The 19,191-nt window shown below is 48.8% G+C and overlaps 1 protein-coding gene across 7 annotated transcripts in view; it reads left to right on the top strand.

Moving 5' to 3' along the window:
* Muc16 (mucin 16, cell surface associated) overlaps window positions 1-19,191 on the top strand; it is an 81,200-nt gene that overhangs the window by 33,513 nt on the left and 28,496 nt on the right. For 5 of the 7 annotated variants that reach the window (XM_033759821.1, XM_033759823.1, XM_033759822.1 and 2 more), the window contains 24 exons: window positions 137-204; window positions 2,639-2,811; window positions 3,125-3,160; window positions 4,245-4,369; window positions 4,459-4,526; window positions 5,375-5,547; window positions 5,854-5,889; window positions 6,129-6,188; window positions 7,676-7,800; window positions 8,616-8,683; window positions 10,062-10,234; window positions 10,583-10,618; window positions 10,838-10,888; window positions 12,488-12,612; window positions 12,808-12,875; window positions 15,346-15,518; window positions 15,639-15,674; window positions 16,133-16,251; window positions 16,443-16,510; window positions 17,102-17,274; window positions 17,383-17,418; window positions 18,243-18,367; window positions 18,463-18,530; window positions 18,954-19,129. In XM_033759821.1, coding sequence (XP_033615712.1) covers window positions 137-204; window positions 2,639-2,811; window positions 3,125-3,160; window positions 4,245-4,369; window positions 4,459-4,526; window positions 5,375-5,547; window positions 5,854-5,889; window positions 6,129-6,188; window positions 7,676-7,800; window positions 8,616-8,683; window positions 10,062-10,234; window positions 10,583-10,618; window positions 10,838-10,888; window positions 12,488-12,612; window positions 12,808-12,875; window positions 15,346-15,518; window positions 15,639-15,674; window positions 16,133-16,251; window positions 16,443-16,510; window positions 17,102-17,274; window positions 17,383-17,418; window positions 18,243-18,367; window positions 18,463-18,530; window positions 18,954-19,129 — 2,359 coding nt within the window. Of the gene's footprint in view, window positions 1-136; window positions 205-2,638; window positions 2,812-3,124; window positions 3,161-4,244; window positions 4,370-4,458; window positions 4,527-5,374; window positions 5,548-5,853; window positions 5,890-6,128; window positions 6,189-7,675; window positions 7,801-8,615; window positions 8,684-10,061; window positions 10,235-10,582; window positions 10,619-10,837; window positions 10,889-12,487; window positions 12,613-12,807; window positions 12,876-15,345; window positions 15,519-15,638; window positions 15,675-16,132; window positions 16,252-16,442; window positions 16,511-17,101; window positions 17,275-17,382; window positions 17,419-18,242; window positions 18,368-18,462; window positions 18,531-18,916; window positions 19,130-19,191 lie in introns of those variants that run through there. The other 2 variants (XM_010605704.1, XM_033759820.1) reach the window with 2 other exon arrangements.

Below are 19,191 nucleotides of genomic sequence, written 5' to 3'. Positions count from 1 at the left end.
GCACATCTCACCCCAAGCCACACCCCTATCGCCAGCCCCCAGACACCTAAACTCTGCCCAGTCCATCAAAACAATGTCCCAGCTTCTCCTGGATCCTCTTTCTGATTCATTCCTCACTTCCTCTCTTTCCTCACAGCTCCAACCCGTGTTCAACAGGAGCAGTCTGGGACCCCTTTATGCGGGCTGCAGTCTAACCTCTCTCAGGTGAGGTCCTCCTCATGAACAACGCAGCCCACCAGGTGGATGAGACCAAAATCATGGACTAATCTGTGGGCTCCCTGATTATCCCTACTCAAAACCACCACCGTCCATGAATACTAACCATCAGCAACACCGGTAGCTGTAGTAAAGACCCAACACACTAGGCTATGTATGTTATCTTCAAGGCTTCATCAGTCCACAGCCCCATGAAGAAGGGGAAACTGAGGCTCAGAGGAAATAAGTGGCTTTTGCAAGATTACACACAACAAATGATGGCAGGTCAGCTCCTACATCCAAACTCCTAGTCCTTAGACAGTGCTGGCTCCTCAGCTAACATTATGGCCCTGCGGGATATGGAAAGTTGTAGCTGCTCCGGGAACCTAGGAGGGGAGCAAAGGAAGGCACATAACAGGATGATGTGCTCCTGTTTGGATCAGGCTCAGTCTGTGGAGACCTGACCCGACCAGGGCAAGCAGGCTGTGGGAAGGGCATAGTTCTGGGCTGTTTGGGAAGGTTAGGTTCTGTGTTTCTGACTCTCCTTCTTGCTTCCTACATCTGACTCACAGGATCTCTAGGTCAGGCTCTTATCACAGCCATTTGCCTGCAGCTTTCCCCTCCTTTCCAGGGAAGAGGTGATGAGGGGCTCATAGATAGCAGCCTCAGTAAATTCAGAAAGATAAGAGCTTTGATCCCTGCTCGGCCTCTTACAGAGCTCTGTGATTGTGGCCTTGGGAACCCACTTGAAGCTTTCTGTTCCCCGTTTCACCATCATACACTCAGCTCTCCACCCTGGTGGGGTCGCGATCTATGAGTTCAACTAAGCAAGGGTGGAAAATATTCAGAAACAGAAACTGCATCTGTCCCGAACATCAGATTATTTCCTTATCACTGTTCCCTAAACAATACAATATAACAGCTAAGTATATTGTATGAGGTAGCGTAAATGATCTACAACGAGGTGCAGGAGGATGCAGGCAGATTCTGTGTAAATACTGTCTCGTTTTACACAAGGGTCTCAGGAACCCAAGGACTTTAATATAGGAGGTCCGAGACCCAACTTCACACAGACAGGGAAAGATGAATGTGTGTGTGTGTGTGTGTGTGTGTGTGTCTGTGTGTGTGTGTGAGAGAGAGAGAGAGAGACCATATAGTATACAACCACATTGTACACATACACACACACACACACACACACACACACATCTTGAATTTTTATATCTTGAAACATTTATAAAAACCTACATCACTGCCATAGTTTTAGGGTATGACCACATCAACTATATGTAAGTTTATAAATATATAGCTATATATGGTTACAATGCATGTTATAAATATATTGCAATATATTTGGTATATATCACATACTAAATACTATGTACTGCTACTAAAAATATAGTAGTTAGCTGAAGAAGAAATAATAAAATAGTTATATATAACCAGTGTAATGTAAATATTATGTATAAGTATGACATGTAATAGATATGATGCTGTAATGTAAAATATAATTCTCATGCAATAGCATGAAATATAAACATATCACATACTTTTCCATATTAAATTTATATTTATAGTATATAGCTATATATTATAGTCTCAATGCTACAGAACTGTGTTTTATATATAGCACAGGAAACATAATCATTGTGAGAAATGAAACATATCAGCCACTAAGTTGCCTTTAGCCTAAGGTAATGTGACCAGGCGTCCAAGGATCTGGGTCTTGTTTGCAGTGAGCCTTGCATTGCTGGTAATTGTTGCTCTAGGAGAAACCCTCCATACACCTGGGCCTTGAGAGCCCCTTTTCCCCTGAATTGTTCAATAATATATGAGCATCTGAGTCGGTGGCCGTGGTCCTGTAGCAAGGCGTAGGTTCTGGGTCATGAAGGGGTCTAGACCTCAGGTTGGAGCAGCCATGGAACCTGACAGACTCACCAAACAGGGGTCTCTCTCAGCCCATTCCGCACCCTTGCGTTTCTGTAGTAATGTTCTAGCCTGGCTGGGCCACAGGGTCTAACTGGGTACATTTGTGTTTCTGACAGCACCACCTGTAAGCGGAAGCGTCTGTCACATACGATGTTGTGATCAGTTTCCCGAGGCACTGCCCTCCACCGCAGCTCAGCCCTCTGGACACTGGTGTGTCCATGAGAATCCATGTTAGGACTTGCCTGGCATCGTGTGGGCCCCAGCTCCCAAGGAGAGAACCGACACTTATCACCAGGGTCTCCAGTACTTCAGGAAGCTTCCGCCAGCTCAGCGAGGGTTGTTGGCTGGCTCGATGATTCTAATTATTGTATATGATGAGCATTTCCCTGAACACAGTAGCTTCCTTCTTAACTAGCGTTCACCCAGATTCCGGTTAGGGCTGGCAGAGGGAGCAGGGGCAGTGACTGATCCTGATGAACAGATGCATGGATCACCCATGTGCTGTGCTTACCAGGCCCGAGAGGGGAGGAGCAGCCACCAGGGTGGACGCCGTCTGCTCATATCACCCCGGACCTGAAGGCTTCAGACTGGACAGGGAGCGGTTGTACTGGGAGCTGAGCCAGATGACCCATGGCGTCACCCTCCTGGGCCCCTACACCCTGGACAGGGACAGTCTCTCTGTCAACGGTGAGCATCCGGGATGTGGCTGGGGCCTCCTTCCCCGTGCTGGGTGGACTCCTTTCTGGTCATCGTCACATTCTCTGTCTTTCTCGAGGGCTCAGGGTGGGAGTGATGTGTGCTGGCTCTGGTGTGGGTCTCACTGTTTCTGCTTCTTGGACTGGCTTCATCCTCGAGGCCTTTCTCTGCTGTGAGAGTCATGGTGTAGAATCTCCTCTTGGGAGACCATGGGTCACGGATCCCCCTCCTACTGCACCAGGGCGCACTCACCCCTTTTGGATTCCTGTGTCTCCATTGACCCTGACCCCTGTTCTCAATGCAGGATTCACCCGTCGGAGCTCTGCACTCCTCACCAGCAGTGAGTACTCAACTGATGTCCCCATGGTGCTTCTCCCTCCTCACACCAGGCAGGGCAGGAGCTGACCCCTCCTCATGCCCCATGACGTCTCCTCCAGGAGCAGAGGCTGTGGGGGGAAAGTTATTGATCCTCTCGCATTCCCCAGCATCAGACCGAATGCCATCTCAGCCCTATATGCAGCAAGCCCCGTAAGGAATCTGTCTTGCTGATTTCTGCCTGGGGAATGAATGCTTTGCAGCTGTCATCCAGAAGAGCTTCCCCTCAGCTCCTGGGACCTCCACAGTGAAACTGGGAAGCTCTGGGGCTTCATTCTCCGCCTCCAGCCCCACCGGGAAGTACCAGTGCCTGGCCTTTCCGTGAGAGGCAGGCCTGATCCTGCAAACCCCTCCTACGCGACTCACTCAGAGGCCGAAGGTCATGGCACAGTTGGGGATAAGGAATCAAGACACAACCTCGGTGGAATCGTGGTTCCACCTCACCTAGGTCTGGGGCCCCATCGGGGAAAGGGGGTTCATCTCTGTCCTCAGAGAGTTTCTGACGCTGTGATGATGATGGTGGTGATGATGGTTCTCTTGGTGACCATGGTGATGACAGTGTCGTTGATATCGGCGTAGTCGCGGCATGGTGGTGAGAGTGATGTCGATTGGGACACGTGAAAGGGAACACCCGACGCGACAAAGCACTGAATATGCACCCCGAACCCTGTTCTGCACTTAGCTAGTACAGTTTAATAGGCTTTCATGGAAAGCTTTCTATCGTTATAGGGAAGGAGGCGTGAGCATTTTTATTTATGACGGACTTGTAATTTCTCCTGCTTATTTTTTAAAAAGCAAGGGAATGGCAAATGTATGTATTTCCTCAACTTTTACGCTTTGCATTTACTTCTTCTGACTCCAATTCTGAGTAAGCCTTTTGGAGGCCCTGGTTGCTCCCATCAGCCCAGGATCTGCGGGCGAGCTGCGTGGCGCCCTCTGGTGGCAGAACGCAGCCTGCGTGGGAGGACTGGGGCTCCCTGGAAGACGCTCTGGACAGAGAGCTCGGGAAGCTGCACTGCAGTTTCTCTTTTCTGCCTTTCCCGTTGCAGCCATGAGCCCCGCTCTGGTACCCTTTACCCTCAACCTCACCATCACGAACTTGCGGTTCACGCCAGATGTGAGCCATCCAGGATCCTCCGGGTTCAACAGAACCGAGGCCACCTTGCAGCACCTGGTGAGAGCACTGAGGTGTTCGCGGCCCGCGCTCCTCCCGCTTCCGTAGCGCTCCCCGCTCTCACACACCTCCCCCTCCATCCTCCGCAGCTTGGGCCTCTGATGAAGAACACCAGTATCGGCCCGCTCTTCTCTGGTTGCACACTGACCTCGCTCAGGTAGGACGTCCGGGAACGGATACTCACACTTCCAGGCTCCCCGACCCGGCTCCCGGAGGGACCTTGTTCCCCACCCGCCCAAGTGCAGCAGCTCTGGGCACCTGAGATGCTGCATCTGCTGAGCTTTCTCCCTAGACTGTATCCTGCCGGGCGTCTGTTCTGTTTTCTGTTGGTCCTAAGCAGTGTAGATATTCGTCAGGAGTGCACGCCCAGCAATTTACAAAACTATTCTCTACTTGGAAAACTTAAAATGCAAAAATGAAAAGTCTTAGTGAGCCAAACCCTGCTTAAACTACATATACGGTGCCCAAACGTGCTGAATCTGATGCATTTCCAAGGGTGTTCAGCTGCCCAACCGGTTTTCTGTTTGTTTCGCTTGGCCCAGGCTAGGATGCGATGATGCGGATGTAAGATAAATAATTCCAAAATCCAAAAAGACAAAATCCGAAATAGCTCAAAATCTGAACCTTCTTGACTTGGAATAATAGGGTTCAAAACAACTTCAAATTTTAGAGGATTTCAAATTCTCAGAGCAAGGATGCTCGACCACTGCAGGTTACGAGTGTCCTCTAGACCTGAAAACTCACAAATGGGACACACTTCTGGTCCCAAATATTACAGACAACGGGCACTAAAACTTCCAAGTGAACACTGAATAAAGAGCTTGCCAACACCGATCTCAATTCCCCTTCCGCATCTACAGATCATTTATAAATTCTGGACTTTTTATGTCCTTCAGTTTTCCCTCCTCCTAAACAATCTCAGCTTTGTGGCATTTCCAGAAAATCTGACAAGACGCCCTCATGACCAGGCTTGCTTATGTCCCTGTGCGCCCACCCTCTCCCTAGGCCTGAGCAGGATGGATCAGCCAGCAGGGTGGACCTCGTCTGCACCCATCACTCCGAGCCCACAGGCACTGGGGTGGACAGAGAACAGCTGTACTGGGAGCTGAGCCGAGAGACCCACGGTGTGACCCGGCTGGGCAGCTACAGCCTGGACAGGAACGGCCTTTATGTCAACGGTCAGTGGTCTGCAGCTGTGGCGTGGCTTCCCGAGGGTCTCGCTGCAGCCGTGTGCTCTGGGCTTCTCACACACAGAAGTGGGAGCTTCTTTACAGCTCTTCCTGACCTGGTAAACCTAATGTCTTAGCAAGACTCCGTCTCAAAAGAAAAACTAAGAAATGCTGGAGAGGTAGCTCCGTGTGAAGGCCCTATAGTCAATCTCCACAGTGTAATACAAAAGGAAACAATCTGTCAGCCCCAGTTCACTGGCATTTTCCCACCTCTTGCCTTTCCAGTCTTCAGCCTTCCTTTCCCTGTTCTTCCAGGTTACACCCAGCAGTACCTGCCCTCCACCCCCAGTGGTGAGTAATTTGGATCCCAGCATCACTGTGCCTTGGACCCCTCTCTTCTCCCCCTTATCCCCTACCTCACATGCCCCATGAAGGAAGGAATAGGAAGCCTTGGTCTTTCCCCAGCTCGGTCTTAATGTAAGTTTCAGTTCAAATACAACGATGGTTTTCAGATCCTATGATAGACCTCCTCGACTGGGGAATCCCTGTTTCCCTCATCTTTGTCTTATTGGGTTTTTTTCTTTGCTTAGTTTCTGTGGCCTCTACTGTGATCCCAACAATGTCTTCAACCCTTACACCAATCTCCACAGGTAGGAGCTTTCTCACTCTGTCTTCTCCTTTAGACTTTTCTTCCTCTTACACAATATCAATTATACATTTTAATCCTTATTTACACCTTTACTTTTTCATACCAGAGAAACTATTCGGTATTTACACATTTAACTTATTAATTTCATTTAAGAGTATGGCTTCAGTGTGCATCCACTTAGCTATAAATATCTCTCTTGTCTTTATGGCTGTGTAATACTCCATTCTATAAACACACACACACACACACACACACACACACACACACACACACACACACACACACACATGCACCTTCTTTATCCAGTCTCCAGTTGATGGGCAATTGCACTGTTTCCAAGTTTTAGCTGTTACAAACTGTGCCACTATGAACATGGGTGAGCATTTATGACTGTGGCATGATTCATTTAATTCTTTTGACTCTTATGGAGACTGTTATTTGTGTACACAAAGGCTATTGATTTTTTTCATATTTATCTTCTATCCAGCTACTATACTGAATTTGTCCATCGAGTCTAGAAGTCTTTTGGTCGAGGTCTATGTAGATTTTGTAGAGTATCATATCATCAGCAAATAATGACAGTTTCACTTCTTCCTTTCCTGTCTTTATTGCTTTTATTTCTTTCTGTTGTCCAATTGCTGTGGCTAATGTTTCTAAATGATTCTCCTCTCTAAAGACGCTCACACTGGTTCCTGTAATCATAGGAGGCAGAAGGAGGGGTGGAGTAGGTGACATGTTCAGGACCCCAATGTTGGCATATTTTATAGTGCTGGAGATGGACCCAAGCAATGAGCTCACATGTGCAGCTGGCAAACTACCCAGTGGTAGTTGGGCCCTACCCCAAACCCCAAGGTTGGCTCTTGATGGATTTGATAGTCTTCCTAGATCCCTAGGATTCCTGCACCCTGAGTCCTGAGACACTCTCTGAAATCTATAGGTGGTCCCCGACCTCTAAATCCTTCCCTGAACTCAGAAGAGTATGAAACACCAACCTTATTTGCTGAGAATGGATTTGTCCTGTGGCCAGTATACCACAAACCTACTGCACAACAGGTCAACTTCCTCGTTCACTCAGTCAACCAACTGAATTGTGTCAAGGTGTATCATTCTTGAAAAGATTGGACAGATAAGACTTTATCCTTCTTGTTAACTCTTTACGAGTTATACCCCTCACAGTTATATGTAGATCAGCTCTCTCACTATAGGCAAAGAACATGGCTTCTGTATGTAACATTCAGATTCTGCCGTTTCTGGGTTCTGTGTGTGGTGAAGGCTGGGGATCCATCTAAAACAGGACACGCTGCTGCTTTCACTCCTCACCCCCGTTCTAACGCCAACATGAACCCAACATGTCTCCGGATTCAGGTAGACTCCCTATTATCTCAAGAGGATAAGGTTCCCTGAGCAGGCAGGGTTTGTGTCCCTTTGCTGCACCATCCAGACCAGGCCTGATGAAGGATGTGAACCTCTCCTCTACTTTCCACCCAGCTGCCAGACCTGCCCTGCTGCTGCCCTTTACACTGAACTTCACCATCACCAACATGCCCTACACGGAAGACATGCAGCCAGGGTCAACAAGGTTCAACCACACAGAGTCGGTTTTGCAACACCTGGTGAGAGCGCCCCCTACCGTCCCTCTTTTCCCTCCCTCCCTCTCTGAGTCTCCTTACTCAGTTTTGGAGGATTCAGAGAGTTCAAACTGTGCACGGCCACAAAGCTAATGATAGATAGAACTTATGATCCGGCTGTCCCGCTTTTGAATATGTGTCCAAAGAAAATGAACTCAGCACACCAAAGACTCATCCCTATTCATTGTGGAGCGACTCACAATAGCTAAGATATGAAATCACCCTCATTGCCCATCAGCAGGTAGATGGATAAAGAAAGTGTTGTGTCTAAACACAACGGGAGTCATGAAGAAGAGTTGTGAAGAAGAGGTAGATCCTGTCGTTTGCAGCAGCATCATGGAGGGGACTGGGGGACATTAGATTAAGTGTAATAAGCCAGACCCAGAAAGACAAATACAGCATGTTTTCTCTCATATGCAGAAGAAGCCAAAAAAAGTGAACCTGAATATAAGGAAGTGATGAGTAGGTGCTGGGCAGAGCATGGAGCAATAAGTAAAAGGTGGTTGAATTTGACTTGGGCACAACGGAAAATCACACTGATTCCCATTAATGTGTACAATTTGCATGTATGAATATGCATTGCAAACATAATAAAACAGAAACTAAAAAGCTACGCATAAAAACACACACAAGGAGGAGCTGTTATGGAGCGTGGTGACAAAGCACATACTCAGCACGTGCAAGGCCCCAGCTTCAACCCCTAGCTCCAAAATATATAAAAATTTTCAAAATTGTATCTTAAAACTACAATTCCTTTTATATTTTTTTTTTTTTTCACTCACCCACCTCTCTGCCCTCAGCTCACACCCTTGTTCACCAACAGCAGCATCGGTTCCCTCTACAGTGGCTGCAGACTGATGGCGCTCAGGTGAGACTTACCTTCTGTCTCCCCTTCGAGGGTGCGGTGAGGTACAACCTGACTGGCCTGTCCAGATCTTGGATTAGGAGGGACAAGGGGAGGTCCCAGGGCACAACATTTAAGGAAGTGGACACATCACATCCCTAAGGACCCTGACACCTCCTTGATCTTTTCAGGCCACTCCTGACCCCATACACTGGGTACTGTAGGTCACCCCAAATCCAACTGACAGGGAGGAACGAACCCAAATCCAATTGGCAGACTTGGCAGACCTGAATAATCCACATGAGGTTTTAGCTTCACTGAGAAGCACAGGGACAGGAACATCACGGCCAGCATGGTGGGATTGACATTTCTTTTGTGCCAGAGCCCTCTCGACAGTCCAAGGGCTACTCTTGTCATCATCTCAGGTGACCGCTCATGTGCAAGGAAGTGATACCTCAAGGAACAGGTGAAGGGTCTACCTGGACTTAGTCACCCCAAGTTCCAAAAGGGAACCAATCTTTCTTAAACAGTCTTATCAAGTTATCAGGATTATCCTACTGCAGAAAGCCCAGAGCCACGCCTTCCTGCTATCTGTGGATGTGTATTTATGATCCTCCCAAAAATGATGTGGGTCCTCAACGCACAAAATGTGGGTCATTTTAGCCATATGCAACCTTTCCAGGCAACACAACTTCCAGTGTACCTTTATCAAGGTTCTAGGAGACCAGAGCTAGAAGCAGATTAACTCAAGGTCATTTCCTGTCTAGACAACATAACAGGCACACTGTTTGTCCTCAGTATGTTCTCTGCCAGCACAACCAACAGGACTTCACAGGTCATCTCTTCATGGCTAGTTTTTCCTGCTGCCCCAGAGAGGAAGTCCTGCAAAGTCTGGTGGTCATTGAGTGGATATCTTTTATGTGGCAGCTTGGAAATCAGGTTGGATCCACTCTCTGAGAGCTGATGAATCCAATCACATCTGTTGTTCAGCCCCACAAAGGGACTGCAAACATTCTTAATTAATCAATAAGCACCTGTAATGTTTCTGGTAGCTGGGCTCACTTTTTTTACATCAATTGCTTCTGAATCCCATGACTTTTCAGTTCCATGGTTATGGTGCTATCCGTGGGATGCAGATTGGACAACCAAGAGTCAGATAAACTTATGTGAATTACTCAACAAGTGACAAAGCTAAGGTTTAGACCAGTGGTTGTCCAACTCTAAACATCCACTTTGGTCTTTTGTGGCTCAAAGATGCCCCTGCTCTTTTGGGAACCTCATGCCTAGACTAAGTGGACAAGTTAGCAGATGTAGATGTCTACATTCAAGTGGGCTGAAGGAAATATGTGTACTAAGGATGGTGCTCCATCCCGTCTCCACCCCCATGTCTTTACCTCCCCAGGCCTGAAAGAGGTGGAACAGCCACTGCAGTTGATGCCATGTGCACCTACCATCCCGACCCCACAGGCCTTGGGCTGGACAGGGAGCGCCTCTACTGGGACTTGAGCCAGCTGACCCATGGGGTCACCAAGCTCAGCTCCTACATCCTAGACAGAGACTGTCTTTATGTGGATGGTGAGCTTCTTATGGAGGAGACATTCTCTTCCCTCTCGGGTGGATCCTGTTGTGATTGTTGCACTCTGATGAGAGACCTCATCAAATCTGCCTGCCTCTAGATTTCTCTTTCCTCGCTCTTTCTTTCTTTGTGAGAGTCCCTTCCTCACAAAAGGCCAAATCACACACAGAGAAAGAGGCGGCTGGTCGGAGGCAGCACCCAGTGTGTGGAAGGCAAGTAACTTCCTCACCAAAGGACTCCCTCGGAGCCACTCTAATGGCATCTGTCCTCCTACCAATGGCCTAGCTCCCCCAGTCTCCTGCAACCCTTTTGAATGTCCCCAACTCACCGTTGCTCACTCTCTGCAGGTTACACCAGACCAGTGTTGACCCCTATCCCCAGTGGTAAGTGTCAAGCCCTAGATGTCCCCATGCCCCCAAAGCCCCTAGTGGGCAGCTGGTCACCCCCTACTAAGACCGTAGCCTCGGGGATCCAGGAAGTCTTAGGGCCCTGGTCACGCCATCCCTCCCTTCCCCTCCTGTGACACAGGGCGAGCATCAAGGCTCCCTCACCTCCGAGGTGAGGACGCTGCAACGTGCTCATTTCTCCTGCTTCCTTCTCAGTGACTGAGACCTCTGCACTCTTCCTGGGAACCTCAGCAGCTCCAAACACAGGTAGGAGCCTCCTCTGCACATCTCCTTTCTTCCTGCCTACAAGTTTTTATGCTGAGCCATGGGGAGGGCAAACAGAACATGCAAGACAGGCAAAGGCAAGGAGGTAGTGTGAGAAGGATGAAGCATTTGAGGCTGTGTCCTTGTCACTGACAATGTCAATTAGTACACGTTTGTGGTACGTAGCGAATGCATTCCTTGTGCGGAGTTGGTACATGTACACGATGCATCCTTCTCTCCACCTCTTGGTCCCTTTCCCATTTTCAAAAGATCCCTCCTCCTGTTTCTAACTGTCCATCTTTTATTTTTCTCTTCTATTTATATATACCTTTCACAAGAGAGAAACCATCTGCTATTTAAGCTTACGTGTCTGATTTATTTCACACAGCATTATGGATTCCAGGTGCCTTTTGAGCCCACCTCTTTCTTTCTGATAAAGCGTTGTATTGAGTGGCTTCTACTGCAGATTCTTGGCAATTTTGCCTTTTGAGCCCACCTCTTTCTTTCTGATAAAGCGTTGTATTGAGTGGCTTCTACTGCAGATTGCCTTGGCAATTAGTAAATTAAGATAGCTGCTTACTACTGCTCATTAGTGCAGAAGTCTCCAAGGCTGTTCCTCTGGTCTCAACTAAGCTATTTCGTATGTGTGGAGACATAGGTCAACCAAGTGCCTCTGCTTTGAGGATGCCTGGCTATTGTTTGCAGTGCCTCTATTTTGCTTCACTTTCATCATCCAACAGGCTGGCTCCAGCTTGTTCATATGGTGACTATGGAGAAAGCAAGCCTATCTCAGGTGACCTTCCAAAGACCAAACTGTGACCACGTTGTCTATCCTCAGATCTCGGGGAACCCAGGCTTGCTGTCTCTTAGGATGGAATTGAAATAGTCAAGGGGAATCCAGAACTATTTCCAAAAGATGGAGATCCAAGCAAGTCAGCTTAGAAAGCAGACGCAAATAATGACAAAAATTGGTGACAGCAGTATTCACAAATTGTTCGCCATATACCAGCAACTTGACTCGATTTATATACTTTCAGTCTACCTCTAGCACATAGACGCTACCATGTGTCCACTTAAGAGAGACATGAACTGGATCATAGGGAAAGAAATGATTTCTGAGGTCTCACAACCAGCAGGTGGGTAAGAGTTGAACCAAGTCGCTTGAATTCTAGAGCCTGAGCTTCTGCTCTAGATATAGCTGTGTAGCTGTGGGTAAATAACCGACCCTCTCTAAAGTTATTTTCATCCTCAGTCAGCTGGGAGTGAGTAATGGAATCACATCCAGGGTTAGGCGAGAATTACATGAGATACTGGAGAGAGAGTACTGAGCACCAAGGCAGCCCAGAGTAAGCTCCTGCCCGATTCTACTGCTGCTATTATTGCTATTTTATTGTCATTTTTATTTCTATTGCCACCATTAGTTTATTTCAAAACAAAGTTTCCTTTTGTGGGAGAAACATGTTCACCTCTTGCCCTAGGTGTGAATCTCCTGGGTACCAGGGATCTACCTGGTAGATTCATCTGGATCTGGAGTCTCCCTAAAGCCTCAAAACCACTTCAGATAGGACTCAGGGGTTGACTTCTCCCTTAATCTTACTGCAGCCTCTAGCCCTACTCTGATGTCATTCACCCTTAACTTCACCGTCACCAACATGCCCTACACGGAGGACATGCAGCCTCTGGGCTCCTTGGAATTCAACAAAACAGAGAAAGTTCTTCAAGGACTGGTGAGAGCCACAGCCCCCCACCTCTAGCGTTGCCCACTGAAGCCTCCCTACCTGTTCCAACCCTGTTTCCTTCTCACAGATGCCCCGCCCACCAATGCTGGCTCCACCCACCTCTCTTGCTCCACTGACCTCGTTTTGTTGGTTCTCCTGTCACCATTTAGACCTTCTGCTCATCTCCTTCTCTCTCCTCCACAGCTTGACCCCTTGTTCAAGGACACCAGTGTTGGCCCGCTGTATTCTGGTTGCAGACTGGCACTGCTCAGGTGAATCTTCCAAAGAAGATGGCCCAGGGTGGCATGGTTGAGATTCTTATTCATGGTTGTCTAGGGCTGGGTCCTCCCTTTGGTATCAGCCATTTCCAGCCCCTACCTGGGAAAGCCACTTCTCCTTGGACTCCTGACTCCAGCCCTCTTTCTGGACCTCCCCATCCTCCTAAGCCTCAAATCTCCCATGCAGTGTGTGTTAGCTGCCTGTTGCAATGAACAAAAATACCTGAGATAATTAACTTATACAGAGAAGAGCCTTGTTTGGGCTCCAATCCATGGTCAAGGTAGACCTTTGCTTTCAGGCCTACAGCAAGGCACCGTATCAGGGTAGGAGAGTGTGGTGGAGAAAAACTGCCCACCTCACCACCAGGAAGCAGAAGTCGGGAAGACAAGGGAGCTGAGGTTTCAGAGTATCCTTTGAGGTCATGACCCCAATGACCGAAGACCTCCACTGGGCCCCAGCTCCCAAGGCTCTCTCACCTCCTGATACTGGCACCTGGAAACCAACCCATTAGCATATTGGCCTTCAGGGGATGTTTAAGATCCAAATTATAGTAGCACAGAGTTTCCTAGGAACAAAATGATACAGTGTAACCCCTGGAAAGTACTCCTCAGACTAACCTCCATGATCCTTTAGGAAGGACGCACCTAAATCCTATAAATATAGTCCACAAAACATACAAATATTCCCGAAGCTCCCGGCACAGAAGCAGTTAGTATATTCCAGACAGTGGGGGAAGGCCAGGGTTCTGCTCTCATGTTTCTTATTGTCAGTGGCTGTCCTCATGCACTGTAGGATACTTAGCAGCACCTTGGCCTCTAAAAAAATCCACCAAGATGCCTATAGTAACCCTCCTCTCCCCACCTGCCAAGTTACAACCGCCCAGACTGTATCCAGACACTGTCAAATGTCCTCTGAGGTACAAACTGCCCCTGGCTTAGAATCACCAAAGCTAAAAGCATCCCTAAAATGTTTCCCTAAAGTCTTTCAACACCAGTTATTATCCCCAGTCTCACACATGAAAAACGGAGGCACAGAGACGTTAGGGAACCCACTGCCGCCAAATAGTGAAGCCAGGACTCAAGGCCAGTCCTCAAAGCCCGTGCTGTCTCCAACCATGCTCACTTTCCCACTCTTCTTTGAGGAAAAACACAGCCCTCTGCCTCGCTTCCCCTGTGAGCCCAGTTCTGCTAGTGATGAGGGCCTCTGTGCAAGCGTGGCCAGTGACTCTCCAGGGTCCCCAGCAGGACTCAGCCTCAGTGGGCATCTCCCCACAATACCCTCAATTCCCTGAAAATAAAGTTCCAGAGAGGAATCCCACCCTATGGCGCTGTGATAGATAAGAATGCTGTGATTTTTCTTAGCACCTAGTTCCAGGGCATTGACGTATCCCCTCTGCTCCTGTATCCCAGTATTTCATGAATTTTCTTTCCATCTACTAATAGATGCTTAACTTCTACCCCGTACCAAGCTCTCTCTGCCCAGCTCTGAAAACTCAGTAGTCTTCATCCCTCACAAAAGGTCATTAACAGCTCTCTAATAAGAGTAGTTATCCTAAACGATGATTATATTTATAACCATTATCATAATTGCGGCAGCTGACACTCATTCATTATGTAGGGTATACAGGACCGTTTGAAGCACATTACTTCTATCCCCTTATTTCATCTTCCCAACACGCTTGTGCCCCACGTACTATTATTATGCCATTTTATAAATGAGAAACAGACCCACAGAGAATATTGAAGGGCTCCAGTTTGTCAGCTGAGAAACCGAGGCCCAGACAGGATATTGAATGTCGAGAGATGCGGAAAATGCAGTGAGTCCAGGCAGGAGTGACATTGAGGAGGAGAAGGTAATGGCCGGAGGTCTGTGGCAGAGAAAGAGGGGGGAAAAAAAGAGATAGAGGTAGAAAACACGTAGTGTGGAAATAACCAACTGCAAGGGGAGGGGAGCAGGTGGAGAGGAGAGCAATGCAGGCTTTAGATGGGCTAGAACTGACGTTACATCAGGGCTTCGTGCTCAGGCAGCAGGGAAAGTGGAAGAGTTCGGCTGGTGTTTGACAAGGAAAGAGTTCTGTTGAGTCAGAGTTGGCTGCCATAGCGAGAATACATCCTAAGTGTAGGGGGAAGCCTGGATTTAGAAGGCAAAAGTGAGGCCGGTTCCCCCCGGTAGGAAGAAGACAGCATCCTGGGTCCTGTTTACAAGAGCTGCACCGAGTTCTAAGGTCCTTAAAGCATTCTCAAAACGCTGTGGCGGAACCTCGTCAGGTGGACCCTCACTGTCTCTGTTCCTGGATTCCTCCTCAGCAGGCCGAGAGAGGACCCTCTAGACAACCCAAGTCTGGCTTCTTATCTCTCTCCAGCTCTTCTCAGTTCCTCAAGCCCCTTCCTGCGCGGCCCCAGGATCTCTGCATCCCTCTCCAGCCAATCCATCCACGGCCATCTTTTTCACCACCCTTACCAGGGCAGAGAAGCACGGGGCGGCCACTGGCGTGGACGCAGTCTGCACCCACCACCCAAACTTAACGAGTCCTGGGCTGGACAGAGAGAGGCTGTACTGGGAGCTGAGCCAGCTGACCCAAGGCATCACCCGGCTTGGACCTTACACCCTGCAGCAGGACAGTCTCCATGTGGATGGTGAGCAGCTGTCCTGTGTACTTTCCTGCCTTATAGATGCCCACAGCCTCCACTTCCAGAGTTCGTTTCTTCTTCACCTCTGAGCACCTCCTCACTCACATTTGTAACTTTTTTCTGCAGGTTACACTCACCAGACTGAAACAAGTGTCCCCAGTGGTGAGTAGTCCATGGCCCTCGGGGCCATCCCGCTTTACCCAAGGATAGGAGGAGCCCCACATCTTGCGTCTTTCTCTAGCTGTCAGGGATGGAAAGATTGGGACGTCTTCCGTATACCTTTCTCTGACAACAGAAAAATGCCCCTAAATGCTGGACGGAAGGAGTAAAGTCATATTCAGTAGAAATATGGAGATGCGAATGTTAGATGGCAAACTATCCCTTCAAGGCCTTGTAGCTGCCAGATCGCTCCGTGCTCACCGGGATCATATTGTGGTCCAGGGTTACCCACAATCGATGACCCAGTCATTAGACACCAACACCTCTCGACCATTGCTGTGGTCTCCGGTGAGGTGTCCCGGAGATGACCTCAGTCTGTGGTCCCAGGCCCGACTTCTCCCCTATGTCCGACCACGGCCTGATTCAACACGGCAGCCCTCTCCTTTCTGCTGCTGCCACAGGATCTCCCCTGGTGCCATTTACCCTAAACTTCACCATCACCAACCTGCCCTATGAGGAAGAGTCGTGGCCTCCAGGACTCTGGAAGTTTAACGACACGGAGAAGGTCCTGCAACACCTGGTGAGAGCCCCGCCCACCCCACAGCAGCCCCGCCCACCAGCTTTCTGACCACGCCCATCTCCGGCCCCCTCTGCCCTTGGCCGCCAGCCCCACCACCCATCCATCCACCCTGCCTCACCTGCTGATAAAGGCACAACCCAACTCTGATGACCCTGCCCTTACCTCTCCGAGCATCTTTCTGTTCTCTACAGCTCAGACGCTTGTTCAAGAACACAACTATCGGCCCCCTCTACTCTGGCTGCAGAGTGACCTTGCTCAGGTAAGCCCTGAGGGTAACTGGCCAGGGCTGCTCTCAGTGATCCTAGGCCCAGAGAGTTTGTTCAGCTTCTCTCCCAGACCCTTTATGAATGCCTTAGCCTGGGTGGGATTCAGGAGGCACCAAGATGTCTTCTGGCCCCTAAGAAACTGTCCTCTGATCCTGCAGAATTTATGAGCAGGATTAGGCCTCGGCTGTCCTCATCCATCCTGAAATCCTTCCTCCCTTTACCCCGCAAAGTACAAATGAGTTTCTTTCAGGTTTCAAATACTGGCTTTTCTCTTATCATAAACATGCCTTCTCCATCTGCTTTAGTTCCCAGTTCTTTACACAGCTCAAGGGCGACCTTTCCTGTGTCCGTGCACACAGAGTGCAGTCTTCAGACACACCACATAATCGTGTCTCCTACCTATCAGCTCTGCTTGTGGGTCCAGAATGCTCAGAAGTCAGGACACTAAGAGAATCAGAGTTTTCTTTGTCACCTCTCCATAAGCTTCTCGTTTTATTCTGGGCCCTTCCTGTCATTTGCCTAAGAATTTCAATGCCTTCCTGACCCGTTCCCTTACTGTCATCCCTCTTGCCTGCCTTCCTCAGACCTGAGAAGGGTGGGTCAGCCACAGGAGTGGACACTGTCTGTACCTATCGTCCTGAACCCATGGGCCTCAAGCTGAACCGAGAGCAGCTGTACTGGGAGCTGAGCCAGCTGACCCATGGTGTCACCCAACTGGGCCGCTACACCCTGGAAAAGAACAGTCTGTATGTTAATGGTACGTGGCGGCCATATATTCGGCTGTATTTTATAGCCCCCGGGCTCCCTTTATCCCTTCACCTTCCAACACTTCCTCACTTTCTCCCCCCACCCCCCGCACCTGCAGGATACACCAACAGGACTGCAGTAGCGACGCCTAGTGGTGAGTACTCACTGACCATCAAAAGTCCCCACCACAGCCAGGGAATAGGCCACCAGTATAATTTTTGTTAGGATGACCGCAGCATCCTCCAGTCTGGGAATCCTACTGTCCTCCTCACAGCCTCTGCAACCTCCTTCTCAATGTGCATTTAACCCACATAATTCCCAACTGTTTTACCATATTCGAATAACTCCATCTGGTCTACAAGTTGTACTCTAAGCCCTGTGCTGCATGATCATTGAGTCCCCTTTCAGGGCTCATAGGATTCTTCTCTTCTTGTATCTGCACCTCCTACAGCCTTAATGAAGGAACTTTGGATGCTTTGAGTGTATCATGCTCATCCTCCTGTGTGTCCTCTTCCCACGCTATTCCTTTTGCCTGGAGTACTCTCCCTATGTACTCCATGTTCATTAACTTAACCTTTTGCCATGCTCTCGATTACGCCTGAAATTATACCCTCTCTGAGGAGTTTCCCCATGCATTGATTGGGTTATTTTGCTGAATTTTTATAGCCCTCCTCCCTACCAACTTCCCCTGAAGCATGGTCATCTGTTCACTTCTATGCCCACAACATTGGTAGACTATGTCCTGTTAGTCTTTGGACCCACCAGAGCCCATCACAAAATCTTGAGCACGTCAGTCACCCAATAAGTATTCATCAAATGAGTAAATAAACGTTACTGATCACTTAGGAACTTCAGAATGCCCCCTCCTTTAGCTCTTGAGGTCCACAGCTAATGCCCCACACTCTGGGCATGAAGCAGTCTTAATCATGACAGGACTTCATCCCAAAATGGACACTTTTGTTTCCTCCACCAATGCAGCTAATGGCTCTACTACAGTACTGGTCACACTCAACTTCACCATCACCAACATGGGTTACGCAGAGGAAATGGGAAAGCCAGGTTCCTTGAAGTTTAACTTCACCGAGAGGGTCCTTCAGCGCCAGGTAAGAGCCTTTTCATGACTACTCCATACCTTCTCACACCTGCCCTAGTTACCTCCTCAGCCATCCTCTCTAATATCCCTCTGTTTTTCCAACAGCTTAGGTTCTTGCTCAATAAGACCAGTGTTGGGCCACTCTACGTTGGCTGCCAGTTGGCTGCACTCAGGTGAGACTCTCAGATAGAAAGGACTTTCATGCACCGTACAGGGAGGCTCAGGTATCACTAAAACCAGCACCCACTATGATGTCTTTATGCTTTGTTGTGGCACAGAAGGATTGAAGATTGGAACATTCACCAGCTTAGAGATGAGAACTATGTCTAGTGTACAAAACCCAGGTGCTGTTCTGCTTTAAATGAGGGTTGTCCTTGTAGAAGAAATAGAACTACCAGGCTTCCTGTCTGCAGATTCTAATTTCCATGTTTTATGTCCCCAGTAGGAGTAGACTATCCCACACAAGTCACACACAGGAGACTTCACAGCTAGGCACCTCCACATCTTGCTGAGCCTTCTCCCTTCTGTTCTTTTGCTTCTCACACCAATGACGATGAAGATCTCCTTTCTGTGTCCCCACGTACTTCCTCCACCAGGTGTGAGAAGGATGGGGCCGCCACAGGAGTAGATGTCATCTGCACCTTCCACTCCGATTCTACGGGCCCTGGGCTGGACAGAGAGAAGCTGTACAGGGAGCTGAGTCATGAAACCCATGGCATCACCCAGCTGGGTCACCACTACACCCTAGACCACAAGAGTCTGTATGTCAATGGTGAGGAGGGAGCACATTGCAGCACAATCTCCCTCTCTCCCCCTTCCCTCCCCCTCCCCTCC

Source organism: Fukomys damarensis, unplaced genomic scaffold (assembly GCF_012274545.1).
Source record: "Fukomys damarensis isolate Sample0158 unplaced genomic scaffold, DMR_v1.0_HiC HiC_scaffold_37, whole genome shotgun sequence".
NCBI classification, from domain to species: domain Eukaryota; kingdom Metazoa; phylum Chordata; class Mammalia; order Rodentia; family Bathyergidae; genus Fukomys; species Fukomys damarensis.
The sequence above is the reverse complement of the archived record's forward strand: the minus strand, read 5'-3'. Positions and strand labels throughout refer to the sequence as shown.